General features: G+C 41.5%; 1 protein-coding gene across 4 annotated transcripts in view; it reads left to right on the top strand.

The window, feature by feature from the left end:
* Positions 1-2,805: 2,805 nt before the first annotated feature.
* UBP1 (upstream binding protein 1) overlaps positions 2,806-18,874 on the top strand; it is a 36,763-nt gene continuing 20,694 nt past the window's right edge. For 2 of the 4 annotated variants that reach the window (XR_015715694.1, XM_087824884.1), the window contains exons 1-4: positions 2,806-3,066; positions 11,369-11,520; positions 17,087-17,163; positions 18,584-18,689. Coding sequence is in view for 3 of the 4 variants with exons in the window: in XM_087824884.1 (XP_087681010.1) it covers positions 2,954-3,066; positions 11,369-11,520; positions 17,087-17,163; positions 18,584-18,689 (448 nt within the window). In the remaining variant the exon portion in view is untranslated. The remainder of the gene's footprint in view (positions 3,067-11,368; positions 11,521-17,086; positions 17,164-18,583; positions 18,690-18,874) is intronic. The other 2 variants (XM_087824885.1, XM_087824886.1) reach the window with 1 other exon arrangement.

Raw genomic sequence — 18,874 nt, forward strand, 5'->3', positions numbered from 1 at the left:
TGGTCAAGGTCAATGTCAACATTGGTAAGTCACACTGATGTGGGCCCTTGACCTATGTGATAAAGGGGCACTTTACCCCTGTGGTTTTCCTCCTCAAAACCAGTAACATTGCCTGGCCGGGCGTGGCTCAGTGGTTGAGTGTTGACCTGGGATCCAGACGATCGGGGTTCAATTCCTGGTCAGGGCACATGCCCGGGTTGTGGGCTCGATCCCCAGTTGGGGGAGTGTAGGAGGCAGCCAATCAATGACTTATCATTGATGTTTCTATCTCTCTCTCTCTCTCCCTCTCCTTTCCTCTCTCTGAAATCAATAAAGATTTTTTTTTTAAAAAAAAACCAATAACATGAGTCTGATCATGAGAAAAACATAAGAAAAACTCCAGTACAGGGGCATCGTACAAAATATGTGACCAGTATTCCTCAAAACTGTCAAGGTGACCAAATGCAAAGCATTTGTGGCCAGAGGGTGGATTTTGGAAATTTTAAAACATGACTCCCAGCCCGGCTGGGTGTGGCTCAGCCGCTGAGCATCTTTCTAGGACCCAGGAGATTGTGGTTCGATTTCCGGTTGGGGCACATGCCCGGCTTGCGGGCTCGATCCCCAATCGGGGGTGTGCAGGAGGCAGCCGATCAATCACTCTCTCATCATTGATGTTTCTCTCTCTCTCTCTTCCTCTCTCTGAAATCAATAAAGGCATATTTTTAAAAAAAAAAATTTTAAAAACCAACAAAAACATGACCCCCCTAATTATCCCACTCTACTCCCATCAATCTGATTATGTGGCTCCTTGACTAATAAAACACAGTACAGAATAAAGATTGTGTTACGTTTTCTGGTCCCAGGTCTTAAGTATTAAAGAAAAAATATTCTAGGACACGTGTTAAAGATGGTTAGGCAGCCTCTCCTCAGGAGCACCACCACAGGTACAGGGGCCACCGCAATGGGATTTCTGGCTCCATGAGACTGGGCTCAACTCCACGTGGGTTAAGTGGGGACTGAGAGCCAAGGAGCAGGTGGGAGGTCGGTGGGTGGAAAATCGCTGAGAGAAAACATCCAGTGAGTCGGAGGGGGTCTGGGCAAAAGCCTTACAGGGTTCTTGTTGTGGGCCTCCCGCGAGCCCCAGCGGAGGCCCCGGTCAGCAGCCGGCCTCGGGCCATAAACGCGAGTGCCGCTGACCCCTGGTGAACGAACCCGAGGCTTCGGCAAAAATAAGTGTTTACTTTTAAATCTTGGGATTTGCAAACCAGACACACAACTAGGCAATACGCAGAATGTTCTGAAGCCAGGAAGAAACGCTGAGAGTTCTCATAGCTGAAGGGATGTCCTCGGGAAGGCTCCATCCCGCACGCTCAGCCTCCGGACTGCTCCGGGGGGAACGTCCGGACGCCGGGGCCTGGACACACGGACGCGGTCTCCTCATGCCCCCAGGGTGCTCAGACGTCCACCTGGGCGGGGACGGATATGCGGGCACGGCGGCAGGGCTGTCAAGTTCAAAAGCTGAAGTTCCCAGGGCAGGTGAAACAAGAGTAGAATCATGTCCTCATATCAATTTACTTAATAATTTGGCCGAATGACTATACCGACTCCATGTCCTTCCTCCTCTATTCCTCGGTACAGAAGCCCTTGAGGCCGCTCTAGCCCCAGCGCTATGAAGAGGCCCTGAGTGGGAATCGCCCAGCTAAGCCCAGTGAGTGCCAGGAACACGCGGGACAACGACGCGACTGCCAGCTGTGACTGCGCAGGAGCTCTTAGCTTAAACTCAAGCTCGCCATACTGCTCCAGGAATCAGCCGCTGTGGGAAGACTTGCCAGAACCCCTTCTTGGGACCACTGATTGGCATATACTCATGTCAATCAAGATTTTAGGTCCAATGGGCCTTTCAGCCCACAAACAGGGTGCGAGCCTATTGGCTAAGACTCCCAAGTGCTCTAGAGTAAAATCCAAAGTCTACCCACAAAGACCCTAGAGCAGTAAAGCACCACAGGAAGTGGCACTTAGGGATGCCTCCTCCAGTGCGGTCCAATGAACGCTTTCTCTTGGCAGCAAATTCGGTCCTGGAACCCGCCCAAGAGGAAGAGCATTTTGATTGGTTGTTTAGTACAGGGGCACAGAGACTCACGGGAGCTTTGACCAAGTACTTGGCCACTATTGTCCAGTTAGCCTGTCAATCAACTAGCTTCTCTGGATGGGCGGAAACTGGCAGCCCTTTTGGCACCGCCTCTTCCTGGGCCAATGTCTGGGGCGCAGCAAGGCCGCAGAGGCTGGGAACTTGCCTTGTGGGCGGGGTCGCGCTGTGCCGCTGGGATAGCGCCTGGGCCGCGAAGCGCCGGGACTGGCCCGCAGCGCGGGACCTGCGGGGCGGGCCTGGGCGAGGGGCGATCTAAGGGGCGGGGCCGGGGCGGAGCCGCAGGAGGCGGAAGCGGCGAGTGAGCTCGAGCCGGAGCTGTGTGGAGGCCTTGGTCCGCGCCCGCGGAGCGGCGTCGGCGGCGTTGGCCGGGGCGGTACAGCCTGAACGGGCGGGCCGAAGCCCGGGGGTCGGGTGACGGGCGGGCTCACCCCCGCGCGGTCGTCGGAGCGGGCTGAACTCCTGCCCCCGCGCAGTCCTGGGGAGGATGCAGCCCGGGGCCCCGGGGTGGGGCGGGCGGCGGCGGCGGCTGCAGCGCTAGCGGCGCCGGGGGTGGGCGGCGGCGGCATGAGGCGCGGGGCTGGCGCCCGCGGGAGGGAGGCGCTGCCGGCGGCCCTGCCGCTCCCGCTGGAGCTCCTCGCCTTGCCCTGCCCGCGGGGCCGCGGCCGCTCTCGTCCCGGCCGCCGCCCGGGCCGCCGCTGGTGACCACTCGCCGCGCCGCCGGAGGCTTCACCCGCGCCCTCCCCCAGGACGCTCCCGCGGAGCTCTGGCCTCTTCGCCCTGCTCGCGGAGGCCGCGCTGCGCGCCGGGCGACGGCGAGGCCGGAAGATGGCCTGGGTGCTCAAGATGGACGAGGTGATCGAGTCCGGGCTGGTGCACGACTTCGACGCCAGCCTTTCGGGCATCGGGCAGGAGCTGGGCGCCGGCGCCTACAGCATGAGGTACGGGGCGCCCTGCGCTGGACGGGAGGGCGGGCGGGCGCCTCCGTACCCTTGGGAAAGGCCTGCAGGACCCTGGGCCTTTGCCAGGCGCGGCTGCGATCCGCGGAGCCCCGGCCTACCCGGCTCGGGGTCTGGGCCCTGCCGCGTGGCCGTCGGGGCCCGGGAGCTCGCAGGCCTCTGCCCACCCGGGTGGCGGGCTGTGAGGGCCGCCCTGCAACCTTCGGCCCGGGAGCGGCTGAGGGCTTCACTTTTGCTGTGCAGCTTGGGGTGGTGGGAGAAGGGGTTTCATTTCCTTGCAAGTGACTTACAAGCCACTTAGAGCTGGAATGTCGTGTACGAAATGATAGGACTTACGTTGGGAAGGTACTCTCCAAAGTTTTGGTGTCCGTTCCTACTCCGTTCTACATTGTAGTCTTTTCTAGTTGCAAATTTTAATCACTTGATATTACAGCAGTAATTATACGTGAAAATAGCCACAGAGGAGAAAAAGCACATCGACTTAGTTACGGTTTTTTGATTGCCTCAAAGTGAAATTTTTCGTTTTGGGGACTACCCTCTTGGGCTGTTTCCTTTTGAAAGAAGGTTTTAAGATGCGATGATTGCACCACAAACAATAGTTTTAGTCTTCACTGTCTGTACCGGCAGCCATTCATTTCGTTTAATTTTGAGGGGTTGAAACTGATCTGAGTTTAGTCTCTGGCCTTTATCCTGGAGAAGACTGTTAACTCCTGTCAGTTTGGCAGTTAATTTTATTTTTTAGCTTTTTTGAAATAAAGTTTACATCCTATCAATTCACCCCATTAAAGTATAAAATTCGACGGTTTGGCAGCTTTTCGTTAATGCGAGTTGGGAGAGATTTCCCACACACGCTCCCTGAAGGAATGCCCTGAAGGGCTGTCCGGTTTCCCAGCTGCTTCCACGCGGCCCCTGCTGCCTGGGGGAGCAGACTCCTGGGGAGACCCCGGGTCAGGCAGGCCGCGGCCGAGCGGGCTGCTCCCTGCAGCGGTCAGGCTTTTAAACTCATAAATGAACAACTCTCAGAACGGTGGAGATGTTTCTTAGGTGAGGAAGTGCTTGAAGGAAAACCAGCGTTCACCAGCCTCGGACCCTGATTCTGCCTGTGCTGGTCTCTGAACTTGGCGCTTCACTCTGCAGTTGTGCAACTCGGGGGTTCTGGATGAGGTGACTTGTTTTCTGGAACAACTGTTTCAGTTAAGGAAATTGAGCTACTGAAAGTCATCGGGTCAGCGCAGGTGGGAGTACCAGAGGCAGTGGCTGCCTCCTGAAAAAGGCCGGCCTTGGGGTAAGGGCACGTGAAACAAATTCAGTCTCTTCAAGTGCTTCTCAGTTATGGCAAAATGAAAGTTTGCTGCTGAGAACTTTGCTTATTTAGAGTTATTTTGAGCTCTTTTTCTTTCTTTCTAGAATTCTGTTTGTTTTAGTGATTTGACCAACTAATGAACTTTTGTTTATTGTTTGTGAAAAGGAAGTAAAATCTTGATATTAAACCTTTCCTTGACCTTTTTCTTAAACTAATGTGTGACATCTTGGTAATTCTGTGTTTTTTACAACAGTTTCCATGGAGAAACTTTTTCCCTTGAATGTTTTTGGTTATTGGTTATATAGTATGTGTCATTTAATCTAAAATTTTCAAGTATCTTTGAAGACAAATACCATTTTGGTTATTTTTTTCCCTATATTTTGGGTATCAATTTGCTCTTCAACATTTCCTCCTCAAAAACTAAGAGGAACCCATGAGAGTCTTTGCCTCTTGCAAATTCAAACCCTTTGTTTGAAATTCAGATTTAGGAAATTGCAAAACTGACTTGATCTGGAGAAAGTCTGAAGAAGGCTTTAAGCTGTGCTGGCCTTTGATTGCACATGAACTTCCCACACCTGGACCTGGGTGGGGCTCTGGGAGAGCCAGATGGGTCTCGGGAGTGCCCGCTGTCTTTTTCACTGCACGAGCAGTCTCGATTCTGATGCTTGTCTTTCTCTTTGATTGGTTCTCAAGTTCAAGAGGTAAACTTGCACTAAACTTGAAATTATTTGAAAAGTGACTTCTTGATAAAAGTTTACTTTGTAGGCAGCTTTGCTTTTTTCTTTCAAAGTGAAGTATACTCACTGTATTTGCTTTTTGGATGACTTAAAATGGATTTTGAAAGACTGTCCTTAGAAAATGGTTTCTTCATGTTTGGAGGTAGCTAGTTTGAAAGAGACAGTTTCTCTCAATAGTCTGACTTCACTTAAAACTATATTTGCACCTGGCCAGTGTGGCTCAGCGGTTGAGCATAGACCTATTATCCAAGAGATCAAATTTTGATCCCTGTCAGGGCACATGCCCGGGTTGCAGCCTCGATCCCCAGCCGATTAATGACTCTCTCGTTGATGTTTCTATCTCCCTTCCTCTCTCTAAAATCAATAAAAATATTTTAAAAATATATATTTGCATTAAATGTTGCAGGCTGTTAGTACTGGAATATGTCGAGACTAATTTCTGATACTACCTTTGCTGCTCTTTTTCCCTCGTTTTGTGTGCTTGTGTTCTGTGTGTACTGTTGTACCACATTTGTATGTATATGAGCTGCTTCAAGTTCTATATGAAATAAGGCAGGTCATAAAGAGTTTTTAAAATCTTAGTTACAATATCAGGATTCTAGAGATGGATGAAGAGAACCAATAGGCCAGTTCTTAAGTGAATAAAACCTAAGCTCAAAGATGTTACAGTGATTGGCCCAAGTGGCCTGTCAGCGGCACCACCATTCCAAATGAAGTCTGAGCTCCCACTCACTGAATGAAGGCTGAAACCCATTGTAATTTGAAATCTGGGTCATTCATGTTTTGTGAAGTAAGGACCAGATGAAAAAGTAAAACTCCTAACAGGGTCTTTTGGGCCACTGGTAATTATCTTTCCATCTTACTTTTCACATGAAATTTATGATCTGTAGCAAGTTAATTTTCAGGATTTAAGAAATAATGCAACTTCTTTAGATTACATGTAAAAACTTTGATACTAAATTATTACCACCCAGCTGGCGTGGCTCAGTGGTTGAGCATCAACCTATGATCCAGGAGATCAAGGTTCAATTCCCGGTCAGGGCACATGCCCAGATTGCAGGCTCAATCCCCAGTAGGGTCCGTGCAGAAGGCAGCCAATCAATAACTCTCTCATCATTGATGTTTCTATCTTTCCCTCCCCCCTCTTCTCTTTGAAATCAATAAAGATTTTTTTTTTTTAAATTAGTACCTTACAAAGGGCATTGGTCTGAGCCCTGTTAAACTTCCCTATAGTATAAATCTGCTTTGAGACAAAAGTTACATGTTACAGACTCTGTGGAAGGTGTACCCGTAGTTTACAAATAATTTCCTAAATCAAAACTGCTTTGAGGTGAAGACAAGTTTCCTATATTGATTGATAGGTTAAAATGTCAGTTTACAGACTGTGAGGTAATGGGAAAATTTCAACTTGATCAGTGTTAAGTTAGTAAAAGATTACTACGGATATGGCTTATTATGTAGCTATTAATAGCAGATGATTTTCTTTTGGTCTCATGCTAACACACCATGTTCTTGAGTAGGTGACATGTCTTGGAAGTATAGAAAAAATCTTAGCATCAGTGAAATTTTAAAAATTTATTATAGTGGTGCCTGAGACTATTTCCAGAATTGGCAATAATTTCTATAAAACTTCTCATTTTAAAGCTTAAAAACTTTTTGTGGGTTTAATCTTGGCTGAGGTATAGGAAAGAATTTAATAAGTTGCTGATTAAAAACATACTGATTTCAGATTATAGCATTTGAAAGGATTGGCAAACTTTTTTTTAAAAGCAGATATTTAAGGCTTTGCAGGCAGAGGGTCTCTGTCACACTTTTTTGTTTGTTTGTTTGTTTGTTTACAACCCTTTTAAAAATTTGAAGACCTTTGTCAGATCATGGTTCTACAAAAACAGGCTGGCTGGATTCTGCTCTTTGACTGTAGCTTGTCCACCCCGCTCTAAAGGATAGGCTCTAGTAATAGGTTTTGATTGCCTTGGAAAAGGTTTGCTGAGTATTGAAATCTTACATTCAAGAAATAACTTTTATTTAGACTAAGAATTCTCTCAACTAATTGACATATATTCTATTGTTTGTCCGTAGATTTTGTGTTCAGTTTTAAAAATTAGAGTTTCCCCTTCCCCCACTAAAAACAAGATTCAGTACTGTTTATATCCTTTAATCAGAGCTGTTTGAAACTTGGCGGTTTATTGATATGGTCTCATAAATTTGATATTTCATTACAGTGACACCTGTCCATTTGCCAGGACATACTTAAATATTTGCTTTGGTAGAAATACCATCTGGTGCCTCATCTTTGTTTGCTTTAGGTTCTGTGACTAAATTTAAAAGGAGCTCTGTAATAATTATTTTGCTTTCTTTGGGACATGACTAATAGATAGATGTGAAATAGATCTGTGTTGAATCTTGGTGTAGTAGTCTTTTCTTTTAAAAGTTTCTGAATTTTTTGGAGTTTGTGAAAGTGTTATCTTGAGATACGAACTACAACAGAACTAGTTTTTATTTTTTTATGTGTTGGTGGTTGAATTTGTATATATATTTTATTGATTTCAGAGAGGGGAAGGGAGAGGGAGAGAGAGAGATAGAAACATCAATGATGAGAGAGTCATTGATTGGCTGCCTCCTGCACACCCCAAACTGGGGATAGAGCCTAAAACCCGGCCATGTGTCCTGACCAGGAATCGAATTCTAACCTGGTTCATAGGTCCACGCTCAACCGATGAGCCATGCTGGCCAGGCAGGGGTTGAATTTTTTAACTTAATTTTTTAAATTTTTTAATTATTTTAGGTTTAATAGTTACAAAGATAGTCTAGCAAGTTGGCATGAACCCTTTACCCAGCTTCTACTCTCATAACCAGAGTATGATCTTTTTTTTTTAATCCTCACCTGAGGATATGTTTTTATTGATTTTTAGAGAGAGAAACATCAGTTGGTTGCCTCCTGTATGTACCCTGACCGGGGATGGAACACCCAACTTTTTGGTATATGGGATGATGCACCAACCAAGTGAGCCATCCAGCCAGGGCCAGAGTACAATTTTAAAAGATGCCATGGTGCAGTGCTGTTATATAAAGTACAAAATTCATTTGGTTCACAGTTTTTCATCTATTGTCCTTTTTGTAATCCAGGTTTCAATCTTGAATGTCATATTGCATTTAGTTTTTGTCTGCTTCAATGACAATTCTTTAGTCTTCTCTTTTATGACTAACAATCTAAACATGTAAAAGTTTTTGGAAGCAAAGATAGAATATACCTGTGAATACTATTTAGCTTTTAAAGGATCGCTGTTATTTTAGCAGAATGACTGAGTAGGACCACTGTTGCTGTCATTTTCACTTGTTTATGGATTACTTTGTCTGAATCTCAGATTACTTTGTCTCTGTCTCATCTATGGATTACTCTGTGTCAATCTCAGAATACTTTGTCTCTGAATAGAACAGTATGCTGTGTTTTTTGTAGTCCCTTCATAATCAAGAAATTTAAAATTAATATATTTAAAATAACAATTATAAGCCACTATATATTATCATCAATATTTTCTATTTAAAATACTATTTTCCTAAATAAAACATTAGTGAGAAAGAGTGACATTATCTTATGGTTTTTGCCTATTATTTTAATGTCTAGCTTAGAAAAACTAATGGGTTCTCTTATCTGCTGTTGGTGTATTTTATTTTGGTTGACATACATGAAGAAAATCTAGCTTCATATAGATATGTGATTGGAAAAAAGAAGATTATTTTAATAGTCCTTTTAAATAATTTTGGAAATTCTTTGATATTGTACCAGCTTGGAATTGGCAACTATGTCGATGTGCTTTCTGTACTGTTATATTAGAATCAAGTGGTCTGGCCCAGCTGGCATGGCTCAGTGGTGGAGCATCGACCCATGAATCAGGAGATCGAGGTTTGATTCCTGGTCAGGGCACATGCCTGGGTTGCAGGTTTGATCCCCAATAGGGGGTGTGCAGGAGGCAGCCGATCAATTTTGACTCATCGTTGATGTTTCTATGCCTCCCTCTCTCTGAAATCAATAAAAACATGGTGTGTGTGTTTTTTTAAATCATTTGGTTGTCTTGGACTTTGATTGGATCTCTTACCCTGCATAACTTTGAAATATGCATGCATTGTTCATTTGAAAAAGAGTGGTTTCCTGAGTGATACAGATCTTCTAAATGTTGACACTTCACTATGCAGCATCAAGTCACATTCCTTAATATTGCCACTGTCTCATCAGAGAAAGTACATGGTGGGAGGTTGATTTTTGTCATTGGCAACAAATACCACAGTTGTAAACGATGGGCTCACTTACTTAGTTTTGAGGAAATTTTTCTCAGATTCCCAGGTCTGAATAATCACAGTTTGTCAGTTTTTCTTTCAAGTAAACATGGTATTCTGTGAGAGAAACTTAGATCAGATCACAGTTGCATCAAATCTTTTCCTTGAGACAACCATTGCACTTAGGTATGCAGCAGAAACACATTATACCTACCCAAGGACTAATATATAATAAAATTAATTTTTATACAATGACTATTAGTACAGTTGGTGCCACTGCCTTGATTCGTGCCAAGGCACCAGCAGTTTTAATTACCATTGGTTTTGTGCCATGAGTACAAATGTCAACAAAGTGAAAAAGGCCAATAGTGTATTATTCTAAAAATAGGTTTGACCTCCTGGACCCCCTGAAAGAGTTTCAGGTTCCCCAGGATTACATGGGCCACACTTTGAGAACCTCTGATCTGTGTGCCTAGAGTTTAGGTACTTAAAATATTTTCTTCTAAATTAAAAACAAACCCATTATTGGAGCTCAGAGAAGTTAAGTAGTCTGCCATAGTGTCACTCAACAAATGGCAGAGCTGGATTTGAAGCTCCAGAGCTTGGTTTGCCCCCCACTTCTTTCCACAGCACCCTTTAGCTACCTACCAATTAATAATTGAGAAGTCTTCTCAAGGTAGTAGAATATGCTCATTCTGGATAGGAAGAATCATTTGAGAATGCTATATATATATATGTTTTTTCTTATTCTTGTTGTATCTTGCCTTTTTTTCCTCTAGGACCTTGCTGAATTAATTGTAGGTAATATCTTTAAATAATGATAGATTTGTTTCTTGCCATGTAGTCTTTACATTTCATTTTCTTGCCTTAGCGTGCTGGGGCCTCACTGGGACGTCAGTGTAAAATCTCCCTCTCCTCTCTCTCTTAATGTCTCTTCTGTGTTTTCCATCACTTTGCTCTCTGCTGTCTTCTGGATAACTTCTTTTTACCTATATTTCAGCTTTCTTATTTACTCTTCGTTTCTGTCTGAGCTACTGTTACAGCTGAGTTCTTAATTTTAGTGATTTTATTTTTCAGTTCTGTAAGTTTCTGTATTTTTTTCAGTCTTGCCGTCCCTTAAAATTTCCTGTTCCTTGCTTATCTTTTCAGGCTTTTCTTATATATATCTTTAAACAGAGTAAGCATAATTTTACAGTGTGGGTCCAATAATTCTAGTATCTTAAGTCTTTGGGGATATCAGTCCAATTAGGAAAATAGAAACCATTTAGATGTTTCAGGCAGAGAAGGATTTAGGGAAGTATTTGATTGCAGAAGTGCCAGAAGACACCCCCATTCCCCTCCCAGTCAATGCTCCAAGTTATTCTTGGGAGAAAAAGTAGCAGCTGTTTTTACTGCTACTGTTTGCTTCTCAGAAGAAGCCATTGTTTTAGACTAAGCATGAAGCTTTATGCTCTCAGCACTTGCCAGGCGTAGCAGGAAACTTTCTGTAAAGTACCATTTTAATCAAATGCTTCTTTGTGATTTCACAGTGCTAATGTGACCTACCTTTGGCAGCGATAATAAATAGTTCCTGCCTTTCAAATCAGGTAGCTACACACTCATGACTTGCTCCTTTATAGAAAAAATACAGAGTTCAAAATGTTTAAAGAATTTTTTGAAGTAACTTTTTTAAAAGTACCATTTTTATTGTTAGCCTGGTCTCTTTATCAGTTGATGGACTTTATTAAACTATTAAATACTTCTTCTTTTATCTGCCTAATCATAGCCTCCCCCTTCTCCCCAAAGCCACACTGGAGATACAGGTTTAATATTATCATTTGGGGGAGCCAGATTAGCATTAATAGTTCTTTTTATTCTACGTATCATTTCTGAGCTTAAATTTTAAGAGAAACTACCCCTAAAATGTTTTATATGCTTTTAAATATTTTAAATCCAAAGTAAGGTCAGTGTTGATTTTTTTGCTTTTCAGTGATGTCTTGGCATTGCCCATTTTCAAGCAGGAAGATTCCAGCCTTCCATTGGATGATGAAACTAAAAACCCGCCTTTTCAGTATGTGATGTGCGCCGCAACATCTCCAGCAGTAAAACTGCATGATGAAACGCTCACTTACCTGAACCAAGGTTAGTATGGATATGTCATACTTTGATAGAATTTACAAGAATCCTGAATGAATGTTTTAGGCATTACAGCCTAGATTACTGGTGGTAATTTTGAGTTGGATTTTTTTCCTTAAGTTTTATCACTTTAGTTCACAAAAATTGTAGGAATTTTACTGTGAGTCAACAAAGCTATAGTTTATGGAAACTGATTTGCATAAAGAGCGTCTCTGGAACAAGACTTATTACAGGGTTTTCCAGATAAAATCCAAAGGAGGAGCAAGTAGAAAAGGATGTCAGTTATTTTTAGTAACAGTGGTTTCAGTGTGGAACTTGAGAATGAATCAGAAGTCCAGCTAGCAAGGAACCTGGGTCTCAGGCATGAAGCAGGTTTGTGCTAAAAATAGACATAAGCTGCACCAAGATGGAGTTGGTGACTAAAATAAATCATGTCAAATTTTGTTTACCCATATCTTATTATACTTTACGAGAATATTATATTTTCGTGGTAAATAAGTGAGAGCTGGCAGAACTTACCATTGGGAAGTATATGAGATTGTATTTTCAGGTCCTCTTAGCAGTTTGGGCACAGGCCAATGTGACTTACCAGTGTAAACAAAAATAGTTTGTTATACAGGAATTAATTTGTTGGGTACACATACTGAAAGTGCATTATTTTTTTAATGCAAATATTTTAATATAAAAATAGTACATACTCATTGTAGAAAAATTGGGAAATATGTCAAGGGATAAAGCTGAAAATTGGATTGCAGTTGCATCCCACCAAGATAACTAACATCTAGCTATATTTTCTTGTGTTTATATCTTACTTCATTTAAAAAATGGAATTAACATCTATTCACTTACAAGTATATTGTGATTATCTGTCATTAAATAGAATCTTTGATTCCTTGAACTGTTGGAAAGAGCTACAGATTTTAGACTATTGTGATAAACATTCAGAAATATGAAAGAATAGCTTATTTTCAACTTCTCATTTCATATATAGGTTTATAGAGTCTATGAGGTTTTGAGACTTAAGTTTCATATTTGAAAGCACCTTAAGAGTTTATATGGTAATCTGTTTTAGACATAAAGCTATCAGAAGAAACAATGTAGGGGCAAGAATATTCACTGTAGCTTTATTTCTAAAGACAAAAAAAGGAAATAACCTGAATTTTTCTTACTTGGGGAATGGTTCAGTAAGTTCTGTTACATACATACCTTGGGATTAATGAGTACACACACACACACCCTCTCTGTTTTAAAAATTGTGTATCTGTTCATTGGCCTGGGGAAATTAATCGATAATTTATCACTATTATTAATAAGCCAGATAAAGATGGTTCATATTGACAAAAGTTGTAATACACCATCTATAGTGATGATTTATTAGACTGGCATTTACTGAGTGCTTACTCTGTATGAAGCATTGTACTAAATACTTTATATGTGTTATCTTCCACAATAAGCCCAGGAAAAGTTTTATTAATCTATTTTACAGATTTAAAAACTGAAGCTTAGAGCAGTTGATGAACTTGCTCAATATCAATTTAGCCAACCTTAGATTATTTTTTTGGTTAATCCTCACCTGAAGATATTTTTTCCATTGATTTTTAGAGAGAGGAAAGGAAGGAGGCTGGGGAGAGACACATACACACACACGCACACACACACACAGGTGAGAGAGACACGTCTATTGGTTTCCTCCCACATGCACCCCGAGGTGGGCTGGGAATCGAACCCGCAACCCTTTGGTGCATGGGCCAGTGATCTAACCGCTGAGCACACTGGCCAAGGCCAATTTAGTGTTTTAAATAGATGATTTATATACATGGTTCAAAATTGAGAAGGTATGAAAGGGTATAAAATAAAAAGTCTTCTTTCCCTGGATCTCAGTTATCTAGTTTGCTCATCTCAGGTAGCCACTAAATTAGAACCATTTTTTCCTAATGTTTTATGACAGTCTTTGTATAACAAAAATATTGTATAGTTACTATTTTATTGAATTCATTCCACTAAACTTACTTATTCATGTAATGAGTGAATTATATGCTTAAATGTGCTTCTGGTGGATGTAATGGTCTTGTCACTAAAGGATGAAATTTAAAAGAGAATTTCCATCTCTAAGATGCTGCCTGGTAGAAGCTATCATACATAATTGCCAGTGAATGCCCAGGATATGTGCACCTCTGCTACATACTGGATGTCCTTAGGCACATTATTTAGATACCCTTTTTGTTCCTTTTCATTGTTTCAACTAGTTATAGTGAGTAGTGAATATTAGCAATCTCTAGAGCTGGGCTGCCTATGTTTACATCCCATTCCACCACTTGCTAGTCTAGGCAAGTTTGTTCATTTAAAATCCCCATATAAGGTAGTTGAGAATTAAGTTGAGTAATATATGTAAAGCACTTAGAACCTTGTCAGCACAGCGTGAGCTTTTGCTGCTGTTACTGTTAATAACTATGTAGCTGTAATGATTCCTGATGGTATTGGAAGACCAAGTATTTAGACATTGGTTGATGTATTAGTTTCCTGTTGCAGCCAGATGAGCAGTTTTTGTAAATGGTTGGAATGCAACCATGGGGCTAGATACCTGTGTAATGACTCAGTAAGTTTGCCAGGTTTGTTGGAAAACATGATTGTAATCTTTTAAGTAAATCTGTAACAGTCAGAGTTTTGAACTATAGAAATAACATGTTTACACTGCTTAGCAACTGGTAGGCAGAATAATGTTTCCCCAAAGATGTCTGAGTCCTAATCCCCAGAACCTGTGATTATATGGCAAAAAGGGACTTTGTAGATGCAATTAAGTTAAGGATGCTGAGATGGAGAGATTATTTTGGATTTTGAAGGTGAGTCAGTGAAATCACAAGGGTCCTTAAAAGTGAAAGAAGTAGGCAGGAGAGTCAGGAGTCAGAGATTTGAAGATGCTTTGTGCAGCTGACTTTAAAGATGAAAGAAGGGGCCATGAGCCAAGGGTTGTAGGCTGCATAAAGTAGTAGGCAGAGGCAAGGAAATAATTTCCCTTGAGTCTCAAGGAACACAGATGCCAATGTACGTACAGTCGGCCATCCCAAATCAGGCCATTTTTCTCTTTGGAAGAGTGTTTATCATATCATATCCTACAGTATTTATTCAGCTTCTGAGAATAGATGGTTAATTTTTACTATTTTACTCAGAGCTTTCTAAGTGTTAAGTTATTCCCAGGAGATGGTCCTGAACTCTTTATGTTGGAAATAGTATTGACTCACTGGATATTTCTAGCTTCTCCAACTTCAGCATGCAATGGGACCACCTAGAGGGCTTGTCAAAATATGTCACAGGGCCCCATAGTTTCTTATTCAGTAGGTCTGAACTGGGACTGGAGAATTTGCATTTCTGACAAGTTTCCATGTGATGCTGATGCTGATGCTGCTAGTCAGGAACCATGCTGAATTTTCTATTTTGAATATTCAGGCAAATATAAGAGCTTCCCTTCACCACCAGCTTTTATAGACGGATGTCCTCAGAGGAGGATTGGCACAGAGCAGGGGCTGTGCACCATTCTTTCGCCATAGCTTGGTCACTCCTAGTAGCCTTCCCTTAAAACTCATTGCCCACCTTCTGCTGTTTGGGCAGCTATTACTGAAGAATATTTGCCACTGTGTAACACCATAAAGAAGAAAAGTAAAATTTTCTGCCGCCTTAACTTCATCAGTCAGGTAGAAATTGGAACTAGTTTTCCAAGTTGTATTGATGCCAGGTTTTGTACTATTTTCAACAATAGAAGTACAGAGTTTAAAAACTTTGTGTTTTCCTGGTTATGCCTAAGCAGCTGTCCTCTGCTCTTGGGTAACAAGAAGAGTTAAGTCTGACTTTGTGAAGTAAAAAACTGTAGTCCCAACATGGAACCACTAGAGGGTGGAGTAAACACAACTGGCCCTCCCTTTGAGCTGGGATTTAGCTGGAATAGGCTGCTCCTTGGTTTATAGCTGCAGCCAAGTCCTTGATGCTTTCACACCTCATAATATGAATGAGACTTTTGATCTTAACCCCTGGGTTTATTTCATATTGGTTCATTGCTGCTATTGGGTCAGAAATACCTGTTCATTTGGAGGCCAGCTTCTACTTGGAGAATCCTCTAATAATTAACTACTTTGCAGACAGGTTTTAGGCCCTAGGAAATACATGTCTGTTGGATTAAAAATACTATTAAGTAATAGAAGCTTCAAAAAAGAGAATACGGTCATGCGTCACTTAACGACTGTTATGTTCTGAGAAATGCATCATTAGGTGATTTCATCATCATGGGAATACCATAGAGTGCACTTCTGTAAGTCTAGATGATGTAGCCTACTACACCCCTAGGCTGTATGGTATAGCCTATTGCTCCTAGGCTACAAACCTGCACAGCATGTTACTGTGATGAATAGTGTGGGCAATTATAGTACAATAGTAAGTATATTTGTATCTAAATGTAGAAAATTTACAGTAAAAATATGGTAGAAAAGATGAATGGTGCACCTGTACAGGGCACTTACCATGAATGGAGCTTGCAAGGACTGGAAGAGTTGCTGGGTGAGGCAGTGAGTGAGTGGAAAGTAAAAGTGAAGGCCTGGGGCATTACTATAACACATTGTGCTAGGACTTTACATGGCTCTGATGTCACTAGGTGGTAAGAATTTTTCAGTTCCAATATACTTACTTACGCAGTTTGTTGCTGACTGAATTGTCATTTTGAGGCACATGACTGTCATTTTTTGTTAGTTTCATTTTACATGGTAGTAGATTACCTTGAGGTTAGCTTTGGTTCTTGTTCTAAAGTTCTATATTAGGACCTTAAAAATAAATGCTTTGAACTTAGTGTCATTGTTCATAATAGCCAAAAAGTGGAAACAACCCGTATGTTCATTAACTGATGAGTGAGTGAACAAACAAAATGTATGTTTATACAGTGAATAATATTTGGCAGTAAAAAGGAATGAAGTACTAATATGTGCTACAATACATTAACCTTGAAAACATTGTTTAGTAAAAGAAGCCAGTCACAAAAGGCCATGTATTGTATAATTTCATTTATGTCATGTGCCCAAAGTGGACAAATCCCTAGGGAGAGAAAGTAGATTCATTAGTAGTTGCAGGGGGCTCAGGGGATGGGAGGGGTGAGTAGTGACTGCTAATAGGTTCGAGTTCTTTTGGGGGTGATGAAAATGTTCTAAAGTTGGTAGTGGTGATGGCTGCACAACTCTGAATATACTAAAAATGAACTGTATACTTTAAAAGGGTGAATTTTATGGCATGTAAATTATTTTCCAAAACTGTTATAAAATAAGAAGTTGGTCTCTGGTAATGGATGTTATGTATAATTTAGATTTAATATGGGAGAGTGACGTGATAATGAAAATAAATTTACAAATTCTTTCATCTTCTGTAATAGTATAAGAAGGGAAGATTGGTATGATTTGCAGGAAAAAGGTAACTGAATTTGCTTTTCTAGCAAATAAACATTGGGTAATTGTATGTTTTGAGAGAGTTAAAATTTTTATGTTAAACAGAGTGATGTTCTTTATATGGATTGTTTTTGATGCACAATTTCTTTAAATAGGCCAATCCTATGAAATTCGGATGCTGGATAACCGGAAAGTGGGAGATATGCCTGAGATCACTGGAAAATTGGTAAAGGTAAGGTCGATCCATTTACATTCCTAATAGATATTGTAGTGATTAAAAATTTTGCCTAATTTCACTTTAAGAAATTACGGCTATCTTAAAGGTCCTAACTTTTTGAAGTAATATGAAAGCCCTTTGGAAAGGTACCGTAAGAAATTTACTTGCACCTATGTGGGCAAACACCTACCACCACTACAAAAACTTTAAGTTTCTCTTTAAAAGTAAAAGAGAATGCAAGGGAAAATGTTAAGTGTTAAAATGAAACTTTAAAAAGGTCCTTTTATTTTACCCCTTAAAATTTCTCTAAGTAAAATTTGAAATCTCTGTTCACCCTACTTATGTATCTGAATGACGAAGTGGGTCATTCTAGGCACAGGAGGTATAGCCGTTGGCCCCCCAACCCTTTGCTTTTAGGATATACCTTCAGAACTGTCCCCGCCCCTCCATTGTCATGCAAGGTGAGTCCTTTTAGCTTCTACCTGTCATGTACCATGGTTTATTATAAACTCCATGGCATTACAGGGCAAGGTTTATGGAAGAAGTTTAGTTAGGAAAAGGAAAAACTTCAGTGTGGCTAAGTGTTAGCGGAAGAGAAGCAGGCATGAGTTCTCTTGATCCTTCCATTGCTCCACAGAGAGGCATGTCGGGGGCCCAGCTGCTGGGCCCTCAGTATGGAGAGACATCCCATTAGAAAGGCTTCCCCTGTGGATCTGCCTTTTTGGAGGGCAAGCCTGTGAAAGCAGCCTTGGTGGGGGAAGTGGATACTAATACTAATGCAGATGACTGTCTTTTTATTTTTATTTTTTAAATATATCTTTATTGATTTCAGAGAGAGGAAAGGAGAGGGAGAGAGAGAGATAGAAACATCAATGATGAGTCATTGATCGAGCCCGCAACCCGGGCATGTGCCCTGACCGGGAATCGAACCCCGATCACCTGGATCCCAGGTCGATGCTCAACCGCTGAGCCACGCCCGGCCGGGCAATGACTGTCTTTTTAAAGACACTCAATTATTAACAATTATTTTAAATGAACAGTTTTACCATCATGCCTGGGTTTCTCTCTTTATGCCACCTTTTCATTTTAGTAATTCCTATGTCCATCCAGTGTTTTCTTCTTAGAAATGTAATTCTTGCTCATGAATTTTGTGGGCATGTGTCTTAATTCTGAACTGCAATATCAGATTCTTAAATAAAAAGTATACCTAATTAACCATTTTATTTGGGCTTTTTACATTTGAATTATAATTCTTTGCACCAAAAAAGTGTGCCCATAATCCAAGAATACAAGAGCAAACGTTAACTTATAAAATGTTTAAAGCAGAATTTGTTTCGTATGCTCTTCTATTATAGAAATGCGTAAGAAGTGAAAATACTTCTGCATTTAGCTGGAAAAGTTAAAAGTACTCACTTCCCCCCCCCTTATTCCATAGAGCATCATAAGAGTCGTATTCCATGATAGACGGCTACAGTATACAGAGCACCAGCAACTTGAAGGTTGGAAGTGGAATCGCCCAGGAGATCGACTTCTTGATTTAGGTACAAGTGACCATCAGAGGACCATGGAGAGAGATGTGAAGACATTTTAGCTCTACCCATGTTTTCACCCCATGTAATTGTGTAGAGAGAGTTTTGGCGTGAGAGTGGATTCTGTATGCCTTGAGTTGTTTTATAGTTTAAAATGTTGACCCTTGAATAATGCTCGGGTTAGGGGCACCAACCCC

This window comes from Miniopterus natalensis, chromosome 15 (assembly GCF_054644295.1).
Source record: "Miniopterus natalensis isolate mMinNat1 chromosome 15, mMinNat1.hap1, whole genome shotgun sequence".
Lineage (NCBI taxonomy): Eukaryota > Metazoa > Chordata > Mammalia > Chiroptera > Miniopteridae > Miniopterus > Miniopterus natalensis.